The 15,685-nt window shown below is 44.3% G+C and overlaps 2 protein-coding genes across 7 annotated transcripts in view; one reads left to right on the forward strand and one right to left on the reverse strand.

The window, feature by feature from the left end:
- The window catches only part of LOC128890712 (sodium/potassium/calcium exchanger Nckx30C), a 176,222-nt gene that overhangs the window by 138,624 nt on the left and 21,913 nt on the right, over positions 1–15,685 (reverse strand). The window lies entirely within an intron of this gene.
- Positions 1–15,685, forward strand: part of LOC128890708 (chondroitin sulfate proteoglycan 4) — a 61,718-nt gene that overhangs the window by 21,561 nt on the left and 24,472 nt on the right. The window contains exon 5 of the mRNA XM_054149449.1: positions 8,013–8,244. Within this exon, the coding sequence (XP_054005424.1) occupies positions 8,013–8,244 (232 nt within the window). The remainder of the gene's footprint in view (positions 1–8,012; positions 8,245–15,685) is intronic.

Raw genomic sequence — 15,685 nt, forward strand, 5'->3', positions numbered from 1 at the left:
GCACGATGCTTCGACGGTACCGAGACGGTCTTCTTCGAGTTGGAAAACATGAACTTCGTTCTTGGACGCGTGGTCGACGTTGACAAATAGCGATAAGCGTCCTACGTCGTGGGTAGAATGGTTGAATCCATGTTCAACGATTCACATTTGTTTGTGCGGAACCAGAAGATCATTGGTTTCTCAAAAATGAGAATTACGGATGCATAGCCCGAGGGGACCTGGTACGGTACACATAATAACGGTATATAATTCGGCTATCATGAGTAATATTCGCGAACCCGTTAATTGAAAACGAAACAATGAAATTTTACTTTCCGTAATTAAATTTACCTTCATTTTCGAGACAATCAATTTCGAAAATTCACGAGCCCCTTCTCGATAACATATCTGTGCCGTACTCGTCAGGTCCGTTTGTGTCAGAGTTACGAAGGACGCTGCCGTAATATCAATTTTCAATGGATATTCCTATTTACAAATTCTCACGAACGGGCAAATAAATTAACGAATTTATTTCATCGATTTCCGAGGCGCGCGCACTATAGAAGCGCACCGAATTTTAAGAAATAATAACGAATGATTCTATTTATGCATCTTTAAAGCAGTTTTGAATATACGAATTGTTCGTAATAGACTTATCGACAGTCGATAGTTCTCAGAGCGACGAAGTAAACAAAAAATTGATCGATCCTCGAGCTCGCATCGAACTCGATCCCATCGCTAGTTACCTTCGCGCGAGCTTGTCCTCGCTAAGAAATTAGACTCGCTTTGATACGTGAAAAGGGGGCGAGCAACGGTGGTTAAAGCACGCGACAACGAGTGGCATAAAAAAAAAAGAAAAAAAAAAAGAAGGGAACGATTTCACGCGAGCACACACGAAACGACAGCGTTCACTGCACGGACGTTTTATAACTTCGATAAAAACCGTGTCTTGATTTTAACAACGTCACGCCGTTGCGCCCGTTTTATTCAAGCCATTAAAACTCCTCGAGTAAAAGCATCTTATTTATGTGCGCCGTTACCCGCGAGCGCGCCAGAGAGGAACGGAGGGGGTGATCGATGCGTTTCATTTTACTAGAGTAAATCGAGTTTATCGAGAGGGGAAACGAGTGGGACGAAAACTGTTTCTTTTTGTTTCCTTGATCTGTTTGTTTCGGCGAAATTAAAAGCGGTCATAAAGCTCGTTCGCGGAAAGTTAACGCCTCACCCTTTGATTTCGTTCGAGCCAATCTCGCGGCATCAAGTTCACTCGTAAATCACCGTTTCCAGCGCCGGGAAGCGTCGGGCCAATAATGAGTTTCGACGTAAAGGTTGTTATAAAATAAACAGGTCGCGGTGTATATCGTCCCCACTTTTTTTTTTTTTGCCACTCAAATTCTCGCTTTATTCGGTTCGAACCTCTGCACTCGACGCCAGGGCGAACTATCGTAGCGTTACCAAACGATTTCACAAGTGTTCGTCGAGTTTCTGGAATAAAATGATTTTTCAAAAAAATTCGTGCGAGGGAATAGGATAGTTTCATATTCCACCCGGTTGAGATACAAAATCCAAGGTACTAAACTGTACGAGAAAAATATATTCTACATTTTTTGTAGCAAAATTTCCTTATCTTTCTCTTTGATCGTAACTCTTTTCGCTGTGAATACAGCGCGAATATTTTCATAATCGAATCGAGAGCGACCGTATATTACAAGCTGTCCATCGATGCTCCCGTAGGAGCAATTTTTGGTCCCGTGTCTCGCGAAATACAACAACGGCCGGACCACCAGAACGACCAATGTTTTTAATTCAATTAAACGTGACGCGTCCAAATTTAACTTTCGTGGCGGCGCGCGAAATAAAACATCGGATTTACTTGGGAACGACGCGTCGCGACGGCTGCCGAATCCGAAGCTTTTTTCGCTCCCGAAACAACCGTGAAAAATATATTCCGCTTTCACTCGACGTCCGAACTCGATTGACAGCCGCTTGTCAAACATCCGCGAAAATGATCGCGCTACTTTGACGCGTGTAAAACGGAATAACAGCGATATCGACGGAATCGAATAAACTCTACCTTGACGAACGATTCCTCGACCACGTAAACGAACCAGTTCCTCAAGTATTCGTTTCCTCTGTGTCTGTCGAAGAAAAATTGTTTAAATCAGGGCTTCTTGAACTTTTACTCCCCTATTTTTCATCAAAATTGCATTTTTTTGCAATAACATAAATAAAAGAGAATATTAAGTATTTTATATTGAAATCTCGCGACCCAAAATATCGTTAACCGACCTTATAGTTTAAGAAAAGTCTTGGTCTAAATGATAGGTTTAATATTCTCAAATGAATATTTCAACAGATATATGAACAATTTATATGGAAATATCAAACCTAAATGTAGAATTTCTTCGATAGACATAGGAGATACAAATACTTATTACTGGACTGCGGATGATCATAGATTTATAGCAAATGAAAATATAATACAAGACATACTTTCGTTTAAATTTCAAGTCTTTATCTGAATCTGTAAAGAGATGAATTTCCTTTTGATACAATGCACCTTCTCCTTGGTCTGTTTTTTAAACAACCTTCCTCGAAACTTACCAAACGATGCCATAACTCTAACCTAGCTCCCTCAGCTATCTCAAAATTGGCCATTTTTGTTTAGCATCTTCCTTTCCCAATTCGTAAAGGAATTCCACGCCAGTTTCTTGTCCTCCTTCTCGATTTCCATTCTACCAGTTCGCGGTTCCGTGTCGCGAACAAGATTAATTCGTACGTTCGATGCGAAGGCTCGAGAAGCGAAGAATCGCCGAGTTCGAACGGACAGAGAGGCGAGCCCTCGCAGCCGCGAGTATTTCCCTCCGCATTAACGTGAACGTTATTAACGATCGCCGTGACGTCGTGACGCCGCGCGTCGCGGCGCCGTGTGTAACGAATATCTCGTCCCGGTGAAATTAAACGGCTCCGCCGAGCGCACTGGTTGCATTACGACGAACAATCACGCACCGGGGACGTAGACGCCCGTAGGGGCCGCTTTACTCTTAGGTAATAATTGTCGACGAGCTCCAGTTACAAATTACGATTTCGTGAGAAGAATCGCAACGACGGAACGCTTGGATTCCCGCCACGGGTATACACAACTTCATGACGATTAATATAACTGGCTTCATATCCTCCACGACTCATTAACGCTAATTCCGATGTATTATGTCCCAGTGTCGCGTTCGCGGAACGACGAACGCATGGTAAGTAGCAATAAACCGCGAACGCCTGAAACGTCAACGCGTATTAGCCGCGAGTGTTGTTATTAAATTGCCGCCGCTGTGAAATATCTCCTTCTTTGATCGAGTATACGTGCGATTCTCACGGAACCGTTTCGTTGCTATAACTATCGTTGCTTTACTTCGTATCAATTCTCTTCGTGGATTTCACCGTTGAAATAAAAGGAAAATAGAAACATGTACGGTGTAGCTTCATTACGAATCGATAGAGCCAATGGGAGGAAGTATCGACCACGTAAATCTTAGAATAACTGCCTTAAATCTCGGGAAAAATGAAACTGGAACGTTTTTGTTAATTTCGAACGTCATCCGTACGTATATCTGCCATGGTATCTTTATTTTTCATCGAAGAGAGTTCAATTCCGAGCCAGCGACGCGTGCGTCTCACGGTACCTTGTAAATCTCGATATTTCACGGTGCAGATTGCTCGAAGTTAATCGAACCATTCGAAGGTAAATCGATACACACGAGCTGGCTGGAAGGTGCCCGGATCGGGAAGAGTCCCAGTCGCGATAAACCAAGTCGTCGTTCCGGACCACCGGGTAGATGATGTTTTACAAGTTAATCTCGAGAGTGGTCGCGATCGCACAAAAGCTTAGCTTCCGACCGCCTGGAAGGATGCAGCTCCAAGTTTGGGAACTCGGGGTAACACTGGGAATCGGAGAAAGGGTCACCAGACCCTCTTTGATCCCACAAAGCGACTCACTTACACACCTGTACAAAGGTTCCCGCTTTAATTGCTTTAATACCCCCATTACGCAGTTACAACACTCTCGATCGTCTGTGCTCGATTCGCAGAGGAGCTGGGAAAACAACGGGAACACGGAGTTTCCTCGGGACCCAATCAAAGACACTGGGGGACCAATCAGGCTGATTACTAACTGTGTATCGGTAGCTCTGGGTCGCCTCTGACCCTTATACACGCCTCATCGTTCGTTACAAAGTTGTAATTCTCGAGGAAGGTAGCTCAGTAATTATACTTTTTGCGTTTAACGACGTGTATATATATTTACACTACACAGGCTGTCCCAAAAATGTTGGAGGTCCTTGAACGGGGTGGTTCGGGGGTTTATTCGAAAAAACATTTTCGCTAAGGAAAAAGTTGTTTGAAATCACCTCCCAAACCACCTCTTTCAAGGTGTTACAACATTTTTGGGACACCCTGTATATTTATACACTATTGTAGTGTCCGCGCCTCCCATACCCAACAACAAGGAGTCAAATAAGAACACGAAACTTAGGCTACGGGATTGGTCTTGTAGGTAAAGCGGTCAACTGTGGATCCGAGGATCGTGGCTTCGAATCCCCGTGCCTTATTTTTCGTTTAGACTCCTACACTATGTATATATATTTACTTTATATGAAACTAAGATTCAGAAACTCCATCCTACACATCTACGAAACAAATTGATTTTTCACGCCTGCTGAGACCTACGAACGAATTTCCACACGACTCCGAGGTACTTTCCACACGAATCGTAATTACACGATAAAAAAAAAATACACATGTCGAATTGAGTAACCTCCTCCTTTTTGAAGTCGGGTAAAAAACTACACGAAACAGATAATCGCTAGACGAATGTATCCGCGATATCCGTTTCAGTGTCTGTAGCGTGTCTAGCGCGACGTGTAGCCGTCGGTGTCAGTTTCTTTCGTTTCGACCTTGGGTAGACGTTAACTCGCGTAATCCAGTGTCGTGACGCGACGCTAAAATACAGTCTAAGTGCATTACGAGGTGCAGGGGAAATGTCTCCCGGTCTGGGTCGCGCGAATCCAGCGTGAAAACCGCGCGAATCTAATTTCGCGAAGGGCTAAGTCCGCGGGACCGAGACGCGAGAGGACGGTGTCTGAGCTTAATTAAATTTGTTAAGAAGATCGTTAAGGAGGATGAGAACCGGATAAACGGCCGGGCAAAAAGTGCAATGGAGTCGTTACAGTCTCGTGTGCCTCATCGTCGACGAGCTTTCGCCTCTCGCCCGCGGTTCTGCTCGTTTAAAGCCTCTTCCGTCTTCGGGATTATTCGGAGATTATTCCACGAGACACCGATCGAGGGCCCCCCGATGCTCTAATCCGCTCGTGCAATTTCGAACGATTCGATGAACAAGTTCCGTTCGATTTATTTGTTTACGAAAACGTCCCCGGCTGTCAACCCTTTGTTCCACGAGGGTCCGCTAAAACAAACCTCCGGAAACTCCGCTCATAACAGCTCCAAGGCTTTAACTATTTATTATTTAGACCGTGTATGGATTAATAATCGCGTAAATAATCGAGGAATAATTTCTTTTCGGTTAGTTGGAGTCGACTAAGCTTTTCTTTCAGGCGTTCAGACGTTTCAGGCGTTCGCGGTTTACCTCGTTTTGTGCAAGCGTACAAAATGCTAGCTTATCTTACGGACGTAGTCTTCTCCAAAACTTCTGATCACGGAATTTAAACTCCTCGAGGAAAATCTCTCTCCCTTCGGTCCCCTAATATAGATCTAATCTGCGCAAATTAGCCACCGAATCGCGATAGATTCGAGACTAAAAATATCGTTCGCTCATCGCCGTTTGTCCGATGGTTTATTCCATTACGCGTCGCGTCGTCTGATTTTATCGTCGCGCGGAAAAAAAAAAAAACGTTGCTCGATCCAATCAACCGCACGGGTTTTTGTCAAAACTTGACGATGAAACATACGTTTCCGGCGCCGTCTCGCGTGCAATAGAGAGAAAAAAAAAAAAAATTTGGGTATGGAAGCCGCATTTTTCGTCGCGTCAATCGAGCAGTCGAATATTCGATCGCTGCTCCGTTTTCCAATCGACGTCGCATCGATAATGCACCGACGCGGTCGACCTTCGAAACGAATAGATTCGCGTTTACACTCGACGAAGTGTCGTGTCTCTCGCGTTTATACATATTGATGGGCTTCTGCATAGTCATCGGACATCGCGCTACCACTGGCTGAACTTGCAACTTCGAAAAGCCCGCGCCTTTGTTAGGACATCGAACCCGCGCCGCGCCGAGAAAAACGCGGACTGCGATCGTAGGAAAATGGGCGAAATAAAAATGTCGAATGACAAACAGAAAATAGGTTACGTTCCAATCGGTACGCGCTACGCAAGAATTAGACCCAAGACACGTTTGACAAATACGTAATTATACATATAATTAAAAGAGAATCTTCTCTATCTTTGAGATAAATATGAGCAAGGATTCGTTTGGTCGCGATTAATTGGCAAAGGGGACTTTATTTGGGCGCAACTTGACTGCCTAGCTCTCTCGAGATACACGACCACTTTGGTCGTCGGTGGTGGCTCCGATCCTCTACACAAGAGCAGCAAGGAGCTGGATCGCGAAGGTACACGTAGAGATCGTGCTGTAACGCTATAAGTCTCGAGCGTGCTCGATTTAGGTCGCGATTAAAGACTCTTTATCAGAGGCTACCGCTTCGTCTCTAGCTGAAGCGGGTCGCGCGTCAACCCACTAACTCGATAATGCATTACTCGAACCGGCCTTATAATGCCGGGTCCAAGACGGCCTGGGGAAAAGGCGAATAAAAAAAGAAAAAAAAAAAGGGGAAAAGAGGCACGCGTATAATCCCCGGCCGTTTGCGGGCGTCGCGGCGACCCGCGTGAAAGGGTCGAGCTACGGATTAATAAAATGCACTAGCTACTCTTCTCGGTGTCAACTGTTTCTTTTTAACGGTGCCTGGGGGCTTAACGTGGCCGCTTTTCTTTCCACCTGCGAGACAGAAATTCCCTGCTGGCGTTTAAACGGCCGAACGTCCCTTAAATAGATGCTAATTTTTATTTTAATTCACTTAGAAGTCGGACCCGACGCTGAGCGGCTTTCCTAAATAAAGAAGGGATTATTCCGTGAACCAGTTACGCGACGGCATTCCTCGCGAATGCTTTTTTTTTAAAACTCCCTCGCCTCGTGTCGCGCGTGTTTACGCGAGGAAACATCGAGACTCCAAATTTCATAACCACGATGTCCCCGAAAATATCCCAAACCCTTCATTTCCTGGCTTCGTTTTCTTCGAATCGTTCTACGTACGGGGGATCGTTTTCAACGAAAAGATCGTAAACGGAATTAAAAAGAAGCAAACGCTTCCTCTCCGTCGTATTCTTCGAAGCAGCGTTGTAAGGACGAGCCTCGAAGCCTCGAAGACTCGACTCGAGTACAAAAGTTCCGCAAGGCTCGAGCCCTCGAAGCTTTAGGACTCATTCTTGCGACGCTACTTTGAAGTTCCCGGGAAGAAGTATCGCGCAAACAAAACTAGAATACTCGTACGCTTCACGACAATATTAACCACGGTTCAACGTTTTAAAGTAATATGTACTTCCCTTTATCATCCGACTGCGCGGTCCTCGCGATAAATAAATTCGTTTGGCCATCTTTGCGTTTCGGTGTCTCTCTATGCGCGCACAAACGGGAAACGAAATAATAAGAGAAACGAAATCGTGTCCTCGACGTGAAACCGAGACGTTCTTTTAAATCCAAACGTCGGAAAATTGCGAAAATATTGTATCGCTCGTGACTCGAATCTCCCGGAGACGTTCTCCTTCGACGAAAGACTCTCCTTCGACGAGAGTTTCGCGTTGCTTCGGAAACGCGATATCTTTCTCTCCGAGCTCCGTCGACCGCAGAATAATCACCTCGGCGAGAAACTTATCGCCAGAGTTCGGGATCGTTACGATCTCCGCGAGTCGTCCGGAACTATTCGCCACGGCTGACGATTCAAGAGGGGCTTTTTCCTTATTTTCCCCGCAGGTTCACATCAATCTGGGCGCAGGTGAAAGCGAGATGGCCAGCACCCGCGGGCTGACCCTGAACGACCTGAGCTGGCACGAGGTCAACCTGACCAGACGGGACGCTAACATCACGCTGCAGATCGACGTAATACACACGACGAGAGCACTTCTGCCTGGACATTTCTTTGAGCTCAACATACACTACGGCGTCTTCATCGGTGGGCAGGGTGACTTCAACGAGCTATTTCTAGGTAAGACGACCCGCTAGACCTGACTCACTCGGATAAATTGTCCCGCCACGTGACCGCGGTCGCTCACGAGCGGGACCAGGCGATGGACGTTCGAATCTCTGACTCGGGAATATTCCAAACACTCCGGCGTGTGCAGATTTAAATTGCTCGGAGCGTAACTCGAAACAGGTCCGACGAAACTTCTCGAGAACCTTAATCCTCTACTGGATGAATTTTATTTTATCGAAACGGGAACTGTTACTGGGTTATTTGCGTATTCATGAATCGATTAACTATTACTTATTCATAAATGAGAGTATTTCGTTACGTTAAAGTAGATTTGGTATCTGGACGAAGATATTTTATGTACTTTATCGATTATAGATGCAAGGACTGCGCTTTTAAAAAAAAATGGTACACCTATGAAATTACCTCGACGAAAGAGGTTTGAACTTCTCGACGCGCTCTTGAACGTTTGAAGACTAAGCAGGAAAATAAATTTTGGAGGGCACAAAGCGCTCTATATATTTTACGAAGTTATTATCGATCCCCCACTCCAGCCGTAGAATACAGAATGAATTTGAAACGATGACACCAAGTTTTCCGTAAGAAGGAATCTCCTCTTGCTCGTGTAATAACGTAACCGTTTTTAAATCTGCGCCGTTTACGCCGCTTCTCTTGTTATTAATTTTACGGCCCGCTTTAGACAAAACCCTCTCATGCGATAATAACCGTTTCACGCTGCCCTGAAACGTCGGTACCATGCGAAGGAATTTTTTCTAATGCGAGAATGTAATTAATAAAAAATAAAGAAAAGTCGGTCAAGTGTTACAACTTTAATTAAGTCGCTCGTATTACACACGCGATAGATATACGTAGTTTCTCTTTTGCGAAACTTTGACATTTTTCAGAGCCACGTTTTACTTTGCGCGCAAACAGGGTTGAAAAATAATTTGAATGCTTTCAAAGGAAAATCTTTTGGCATTCAACAAATTCTGGTACCCGAGAACCCCAAGAATGTTTACACGATTTTACACGAATTAACGAAGCCAAGAAAATCCACGTAGCTCCCAACAGTGGTATCCTTAACGTTTCGAAGATCGAGAAATTTCCAAACGCGAGCCTCTTTTTTGTTCGCGTCGTTCGATATACTCGAAACGATCCGACCTGCCTCGAGCCCATCGCCAAACCGCCATCCATTCGAGTCGCCTAACAAAAAGCACGCGCGTCTAAGCTTTCGCGCTCTACATCTCGTTTTTCTGCATCTCGTGCTTTGATTCATAACACACCGGCGTAACGCGATGTCGTTTGATGTTCAACGAACTTCTTTTACCGCGGCCAACGTCGCCGCGTCCAAAGTTTTACGACCTACCGGGGAATTTCATACTCGCCCGAGCGCGGATTCATCGATCCCCGCTGGATAGTCAATGATCTTACAGTCTCGTTTCTTCCCGTATCACGGACCGTTGACTTTTCGGACAGTCGATTCCCCGATTCCGTTTTCGATCGTTTCGGTTACGATCTCGTCGCCCGCCGAACGATTTATCATTTCACGGTTTCCTATCACCGCCGGGACGATAAGCGCGTTCGTTGATGGGCGAAATTTTATTCGAAGAATAAACGACGCGCGAAACCAACGCGTGGCGATTTATTCGAAACGTTTATTCGGTTGATTAGACCTTTCTTTAGTTCAGCTGAGTTCAACGCCCCAAAACCGCTCGAAGGACTTCCAGGGTAGAATGTGAATAGTCTCTAATCCCTAAATCGGTTATACAGGGTGTCGTAAAAAGGGTGGAGGTCCTTGAAAGGAGTGATTCGGGAGATTTGAAACTATTAAGATATTGAAGATATTAACCCTTTGGACTCGAGAGGTGACTCTCGGTCACCATTAGGTTTCACAGAGCAAATCTGTAATATATAATGTTTCTTTAGGTTTCATTTCTTTGGAGCTCGACGTATCAATAAAATGATTGTCGGTGAGGTAAAGGTAACCTTGTTCTAAAATCTCGATAGCTTAGAACTCGTAGCAAAAGGACTCGAGTGCAAAGGATTAACAGAAAACCCCGACCAATCAGAGCGCGGCTGTCTAGCGCGTAGCCTGTTATTGTGGCTGTCTAGCGCGTACCCTATCCTACCGCTCCAGTCACGTTCTCGCGCTCCGATTAGTCGGGATTTCCTATGAATATCTCCTTAACAACACCTCGGACAATATTTTTGCCAAGGAAAAAGTTATCCACCCCATCGGTGTGTTAAATGAATTATACTATCGCAAGGGTAGTAAACGTAAATACCTAAATACAGTTACTTCAACATCGCCAGTCCGATACCTTCCTTTGTGAAAGGAAAAAAGGAGCTTTTGTTCCGTAACTCTATGGGAAATTTACGAGAATACACGATATTCAAGGCTGCTATCGACTATTTCACTGGCAGATTTTTACCGCGGGTTCGGCGATAAACCTCGATTCGATTTGAATTGAAAACAGAGAAACAATATAGGTACACTCGATGGAGAAATACATATTTCATCGAGCTACTCGAGAGGAACCAGCCGATTCGAGGATCGCAGAGCGCCAAGTACCGAGGCGTGTATAAAAATATGAAAAAAAAAAAAAAATTCATATTTTCGCAACACCAAACGGATTACAAGGGAAACGACCAGAGGCACGCGTTACACCGACCCACCCACCCCCACCCCCCATCCCCGCTGCAACGAGGGGTTCCGATATTCGTTTTGTTTTTGTTTTGCTGCGTAGCATCCACTCTATTGCTAGGATTTTCTCGCCGTACAATAGAAACAAGAGGGTTCCCGCGGCTCCGAGCGTCGGCCGACCCAATGTTTCGCTTTATTATTCCGCCCGACGCAATCGAATATACGAAACCTTTAAGTATTTCCCATTCTCGTGATCGTCGATTGGGAATGATTCCACGGCGAATTTAAAAACGGAAAAACGACGAGCGATTAAAGATGCTGAGGTGAATCGCACGGGAACGATATAACTTTTTTTTTTTTTTTAGAAGAAAGGAAAGAACGGTTCGAGTAAAAGTTATTCGAACAGGACGCCGCGCGAAGATCTTTTCTCGTTGAACGTAATTGATCGTTCAACTTCTAGTAGATCTAGAAAGAAAAAAAAACGCGGAATGATAGCTCCGGGAAAATTTCTTCCAAAATAAAGTACCGTTTAGTTTCAGAATGAATGTTCGATCGGCGAGTTTCTTATCGAGAAAAACATAATTAATAATTTCGTTCGAATATGTTAAATTAATATCATACGCGAAATACAAATCAACGAGAAATGTTGACCCGAGGGAACACCGTGAACGCAAAACGAGATGAATAATTACGGAATTGATTATTTACATTACTTTTGTTTATTCGTTCCGATAATTAGGAATCGGATGATTATTCATCGTTAAACTCATCTCGGCAATCGCTCCACGACGAGGGGGAAAGGTCGAGGCAACCTACTTAAAAAAAGAAACGGCGGGATAGCCTGAAATTCGCACCGCTACCCCAGACACATTTCCACCCTATAATCTCTCCCTTGGAGCCATAAACCAGCTGTATGGTAATTGCTTTTTTTTACGTTTCTGAAAATGACGAAAAGAGACGGACGGTGCTCCGTCTTAGACGCTTTATCATTCGGGGTAAACAACTGCCCTAAATACGTGCCAAATTAGTGCTCGAAGCTTATACCTGACAATCTCGAGAATAACTTGCCCTCGTTTTCGCTTAGCGAATTTTTTAAGCACGCGAATAAAATACGTCCATGTAACAATTACGAGTGGACTGTCAATCCCATAAGTATTCCGTATCCTCTATGTTTATTAAAGAAATTTCTCCAAATTAAATTACAGGTTTCATGTTTCCGTATCAATTTTCCATTATGAATACATACGTATAATGAAAACATTTATTTGGATATATTAAGCTTAGCATTTAATTCAGACAAATGTGATCGATAAACATAGAGGGTTCGAATAGTTATGGGACTGACTGTATAAACATATCAACCAAAACAAAAATATATATATATATATAAAATGTCGAATTGAGTAACCTCCTCCTTTTTGAAGTCGGTTAATACAATACATTATACATTTACTAAATTCTCTTTCTTCGTCCCTATCTGTAAAAATATGAATTTGGATAAACATCCACAGCCTAGTCGCGATATATTTCGCGGTGACACTTAATGGAAAACGCGAATATCCCGATGAAGATCATCGTGTCACGGATGACTCGCGGAGCGTGTAAAGACCGATCGGCACCATAGATCAAGCGACCGGCTGGTGTCCTTCGATATCGAACCGCTGAAATATTATTTAGTGCGTGTCAGGGTAGATATTTACACCATCCATCACTGACCCGCGCCATCGGCCACTGGTCGTCCAGCAAGATTAGCGTAGAGAATATTCTGATACAGCGTTACTACGAACGCTGGCTGTTCCCTCGGTTCTAAACCTAACCTCCAGCCATTGACAGTTCGATTATTGATCTACTTCGTCAGCAGGATCGTATTACACGAACGCTTAGGAGTTGTGGACCGAGAACGATACCGTTCTCGGAGATACGAACTAGTTGGACGTTGGTAAGGATTTCCTGTGGGGTGGTTTAAGGCTGTGCCGATCGTTCGAGATTGCTGATCTTCCGGGATACGGACTTCCGATGTCTCGGGATGTTTAGAGAGCATCGACAACGAGAAAACGTGAGGAGAGTCGAAGACGAGGTGTGACGTCGCGTCGGACCCTCGATAAAGTAACATTTAACGGAGGCCTGTGGACTTGAACCGAGATTCTCATTACGGAAAACGACCGTATAAATAGTTACTGGCGCGTGTTTAACGGGGCGAATTTTGTTACGAAAACTGAAAGAAGATGGTCCAATTGTATACCATTAATGACGTCGCCAAGTTATCGTGACTTCAGCGACCGGTGTTGGCATTTAACGCCGTGGAAAATAATTTTCTTCCTACGTGCCTCGCGGACGACATTATCTTCTAATGTAAACACAAACATTGAGCTGTATCCGCGTCCTTCGCGAATCTCTCCACTGAGATTAAGTGTACATATTGATATCTTCGATAATTTCGTTATGTCTCGTTAAATATTCATCATCGACTCCACCTCGCTTTACTCCCTTACAATCCGCCGACTCGAGTTTGGTTCGATTAACTTCAATTAAGCCTTTCACTGCCAATTCGGTCGACATCCAGAGTTTAAATTTAGAAAATCCTTACGACTAATTTATCGCCGATCAAGAATCTCGATTCTCGAGCCGTAAATCCAACAATTTCGACTACTCGGAAAGGGTCCGACAACCTGGTCTAGACAGAACTCCAAGAACATCGGAACTATGCAAACATTTCAACTCTTTGGAACTCGCGACCTGAATGAATATTTGTAACGAGGAAACTTGGAGAACATTGAACTGTGACCACTTCTGGAAACTTTAGAGATTCGGGACACTTTATACCTTCTACCCTTGTTACATATTTCGGTCCGAACGATGATCTACCATTGTCCGATCGATAATCTCACGATGGTTAAAGTAGGACAGAAGCAGAGAAACAAGCACCGTTTAGATCCAAACGCAAAGTTATCTAAACGCCTTCAGAGTTAAATATGCAACCTCGGCCATCGAGGTAAACATCGAAAGAACCGATATGAGATGATATCGTATCGTTATACGATGGAGTCCATGGTGGGAGCTAACAGTATCTTCAAAGTGGAAAACTGTCGCGAGAAACCTCACTTGATCGGGTTCACAAGAGTTTCCGTCGTTGAGGCGTCGAACCGTTTCGTTGGAATCGTGGATGATCGCGGCCCTCTTCGTCGAGATTATTCTCGGTGAAAGCGGCTCGAGTGGCAAACATATTATGAATTACCCCGGTACAAGCGTAAGCGAGTCTCACGGCCACTTTCGCGGGGGTGAATCGAAGCGCGCGTGATTACGATTGCTTTACGAGGCGGTACCCAACGAGAACGGCAATAATTTTCCCGGAGCACGCTGGATGGAATAGAGCCGCGGGAATAAAAAGCAAAAATTCATCGGAAGGTAGCCGAGGTGACGTGTACCAAATTGAATACGATTGGTACAAACACAGAGCAACCGGGGCTGCCCCACCCCTTTCCACGCCGTTATCCGCCTCGAGCATCTCGCGCAACGCTCGGCGACCAGCTCGAAATTCAATTTACATATTCATGACAATTCATTTGTACCCCATGCTACGACATAGCCGACCCCACCAAGGCGGTCTTATTAATTCCTGTTGCCCTCGCCCCCCCACCCCCACCCCCACCCCCACCCGCCGGTTGAATTCCCGAAACGAGGAATAAAGAACGGGAAAAGAAGCGAGCTGGCTCTCGACCTGGCCCGTAAGAATTCACTTTTTGGCGTTGGAATCTCGCATACCCGCTGAGACGTTAATAAAATACTGGACGTTCCTTCGGGATTGTTTCTGGGCGACCGGAACCTGGGGAACGGTTCGTGTAAACTCGAGGCCGCGATGCCTTACATATTCATTTTCCATCGAAGGCTTTCTAAAGTGCGCATGAATACGAAGTCTTGAAAAAGATTACGCAATAGCTGGGCCACCGCGAACCCGACAATACCAAAATATTCAATACCAGGTTCAGGGACGCGGGACTTTCGCCATTGTACCTCTGCGTGGGACACGTGATTAATAAGCAAAAGATCGGGAATAAAGGTTACGGAAAGATGATCTCTTGTCGCGAGAAATGCCACGCCAATGTCACCACGAGAAACTTACTATTACTACAAAGACGTATCACGCATGAAACCGTAAAACATTTGATTTCTGAAAAATGGCGAACATCTATTCTTGGAAATCTCGACTTGTCCAATGACAATTTTTTAACTTTAGTATATAGTACTTGTACGTGGTCTGCGGATGTTTACGCATTTATATAATAAATTTAAACGATATTTTAAAATATATAAAATGTCAACGATAATACGCGTACTGCACCGTTTGAAAAATAACACATTCCTTTATTTAAGTTTCAATTCTGTTTCTGTATCTATGACAAAATTAATTTGCAAATGTACTATATAGAAATTATATCCAACTGTTTCATGAATTGTTCAATTGAATTCCACGTAAAGTACTTTTGCATTTAAACGAAAAATGTGTCTTTAAGAGTAGTCATTTATCCTATCGCGTTAGAAATAGTTACAAATGAAGCTCAGTAGGTTTAGCGTTAACCCTGTGAAATTTGCCCACCTTTTTCTAACACCCTGTATTAGCCCAAGGAAGAGAACCGTTGCCAATACACTCCCTAGCGTGTTTGCTCGTATAATATGCACAGAGGAGTTAGAATTTTCCATGCACGTATAGCCTGGGTACTTCCCTTTGAAATCCTCGGGCGCAAGTTTCGTTTATCGAGTGACGTTTCCGCGACTATGCGGAAATACAGAGAATATTCCCCGCTAGACGTACAT

The sequence above is a fragment of the Hylaeus anthracinus genome, unplaced genomic scaffold (genome assembly GCF_026225885.1).
Source record: "Hylaeus anthracinus isolate JK02 unplaced genomic scaffold, UHH_iyHylAnth1.0_haploid 12001, whole genome shotgun sequence".
Taxonomy (NCBI): Eukaryota; Metazoa; Arthropoda; class Insecta; order Hymenoptera; family Colletidae; genus Hylaeus; species Hylaeus anthracinus.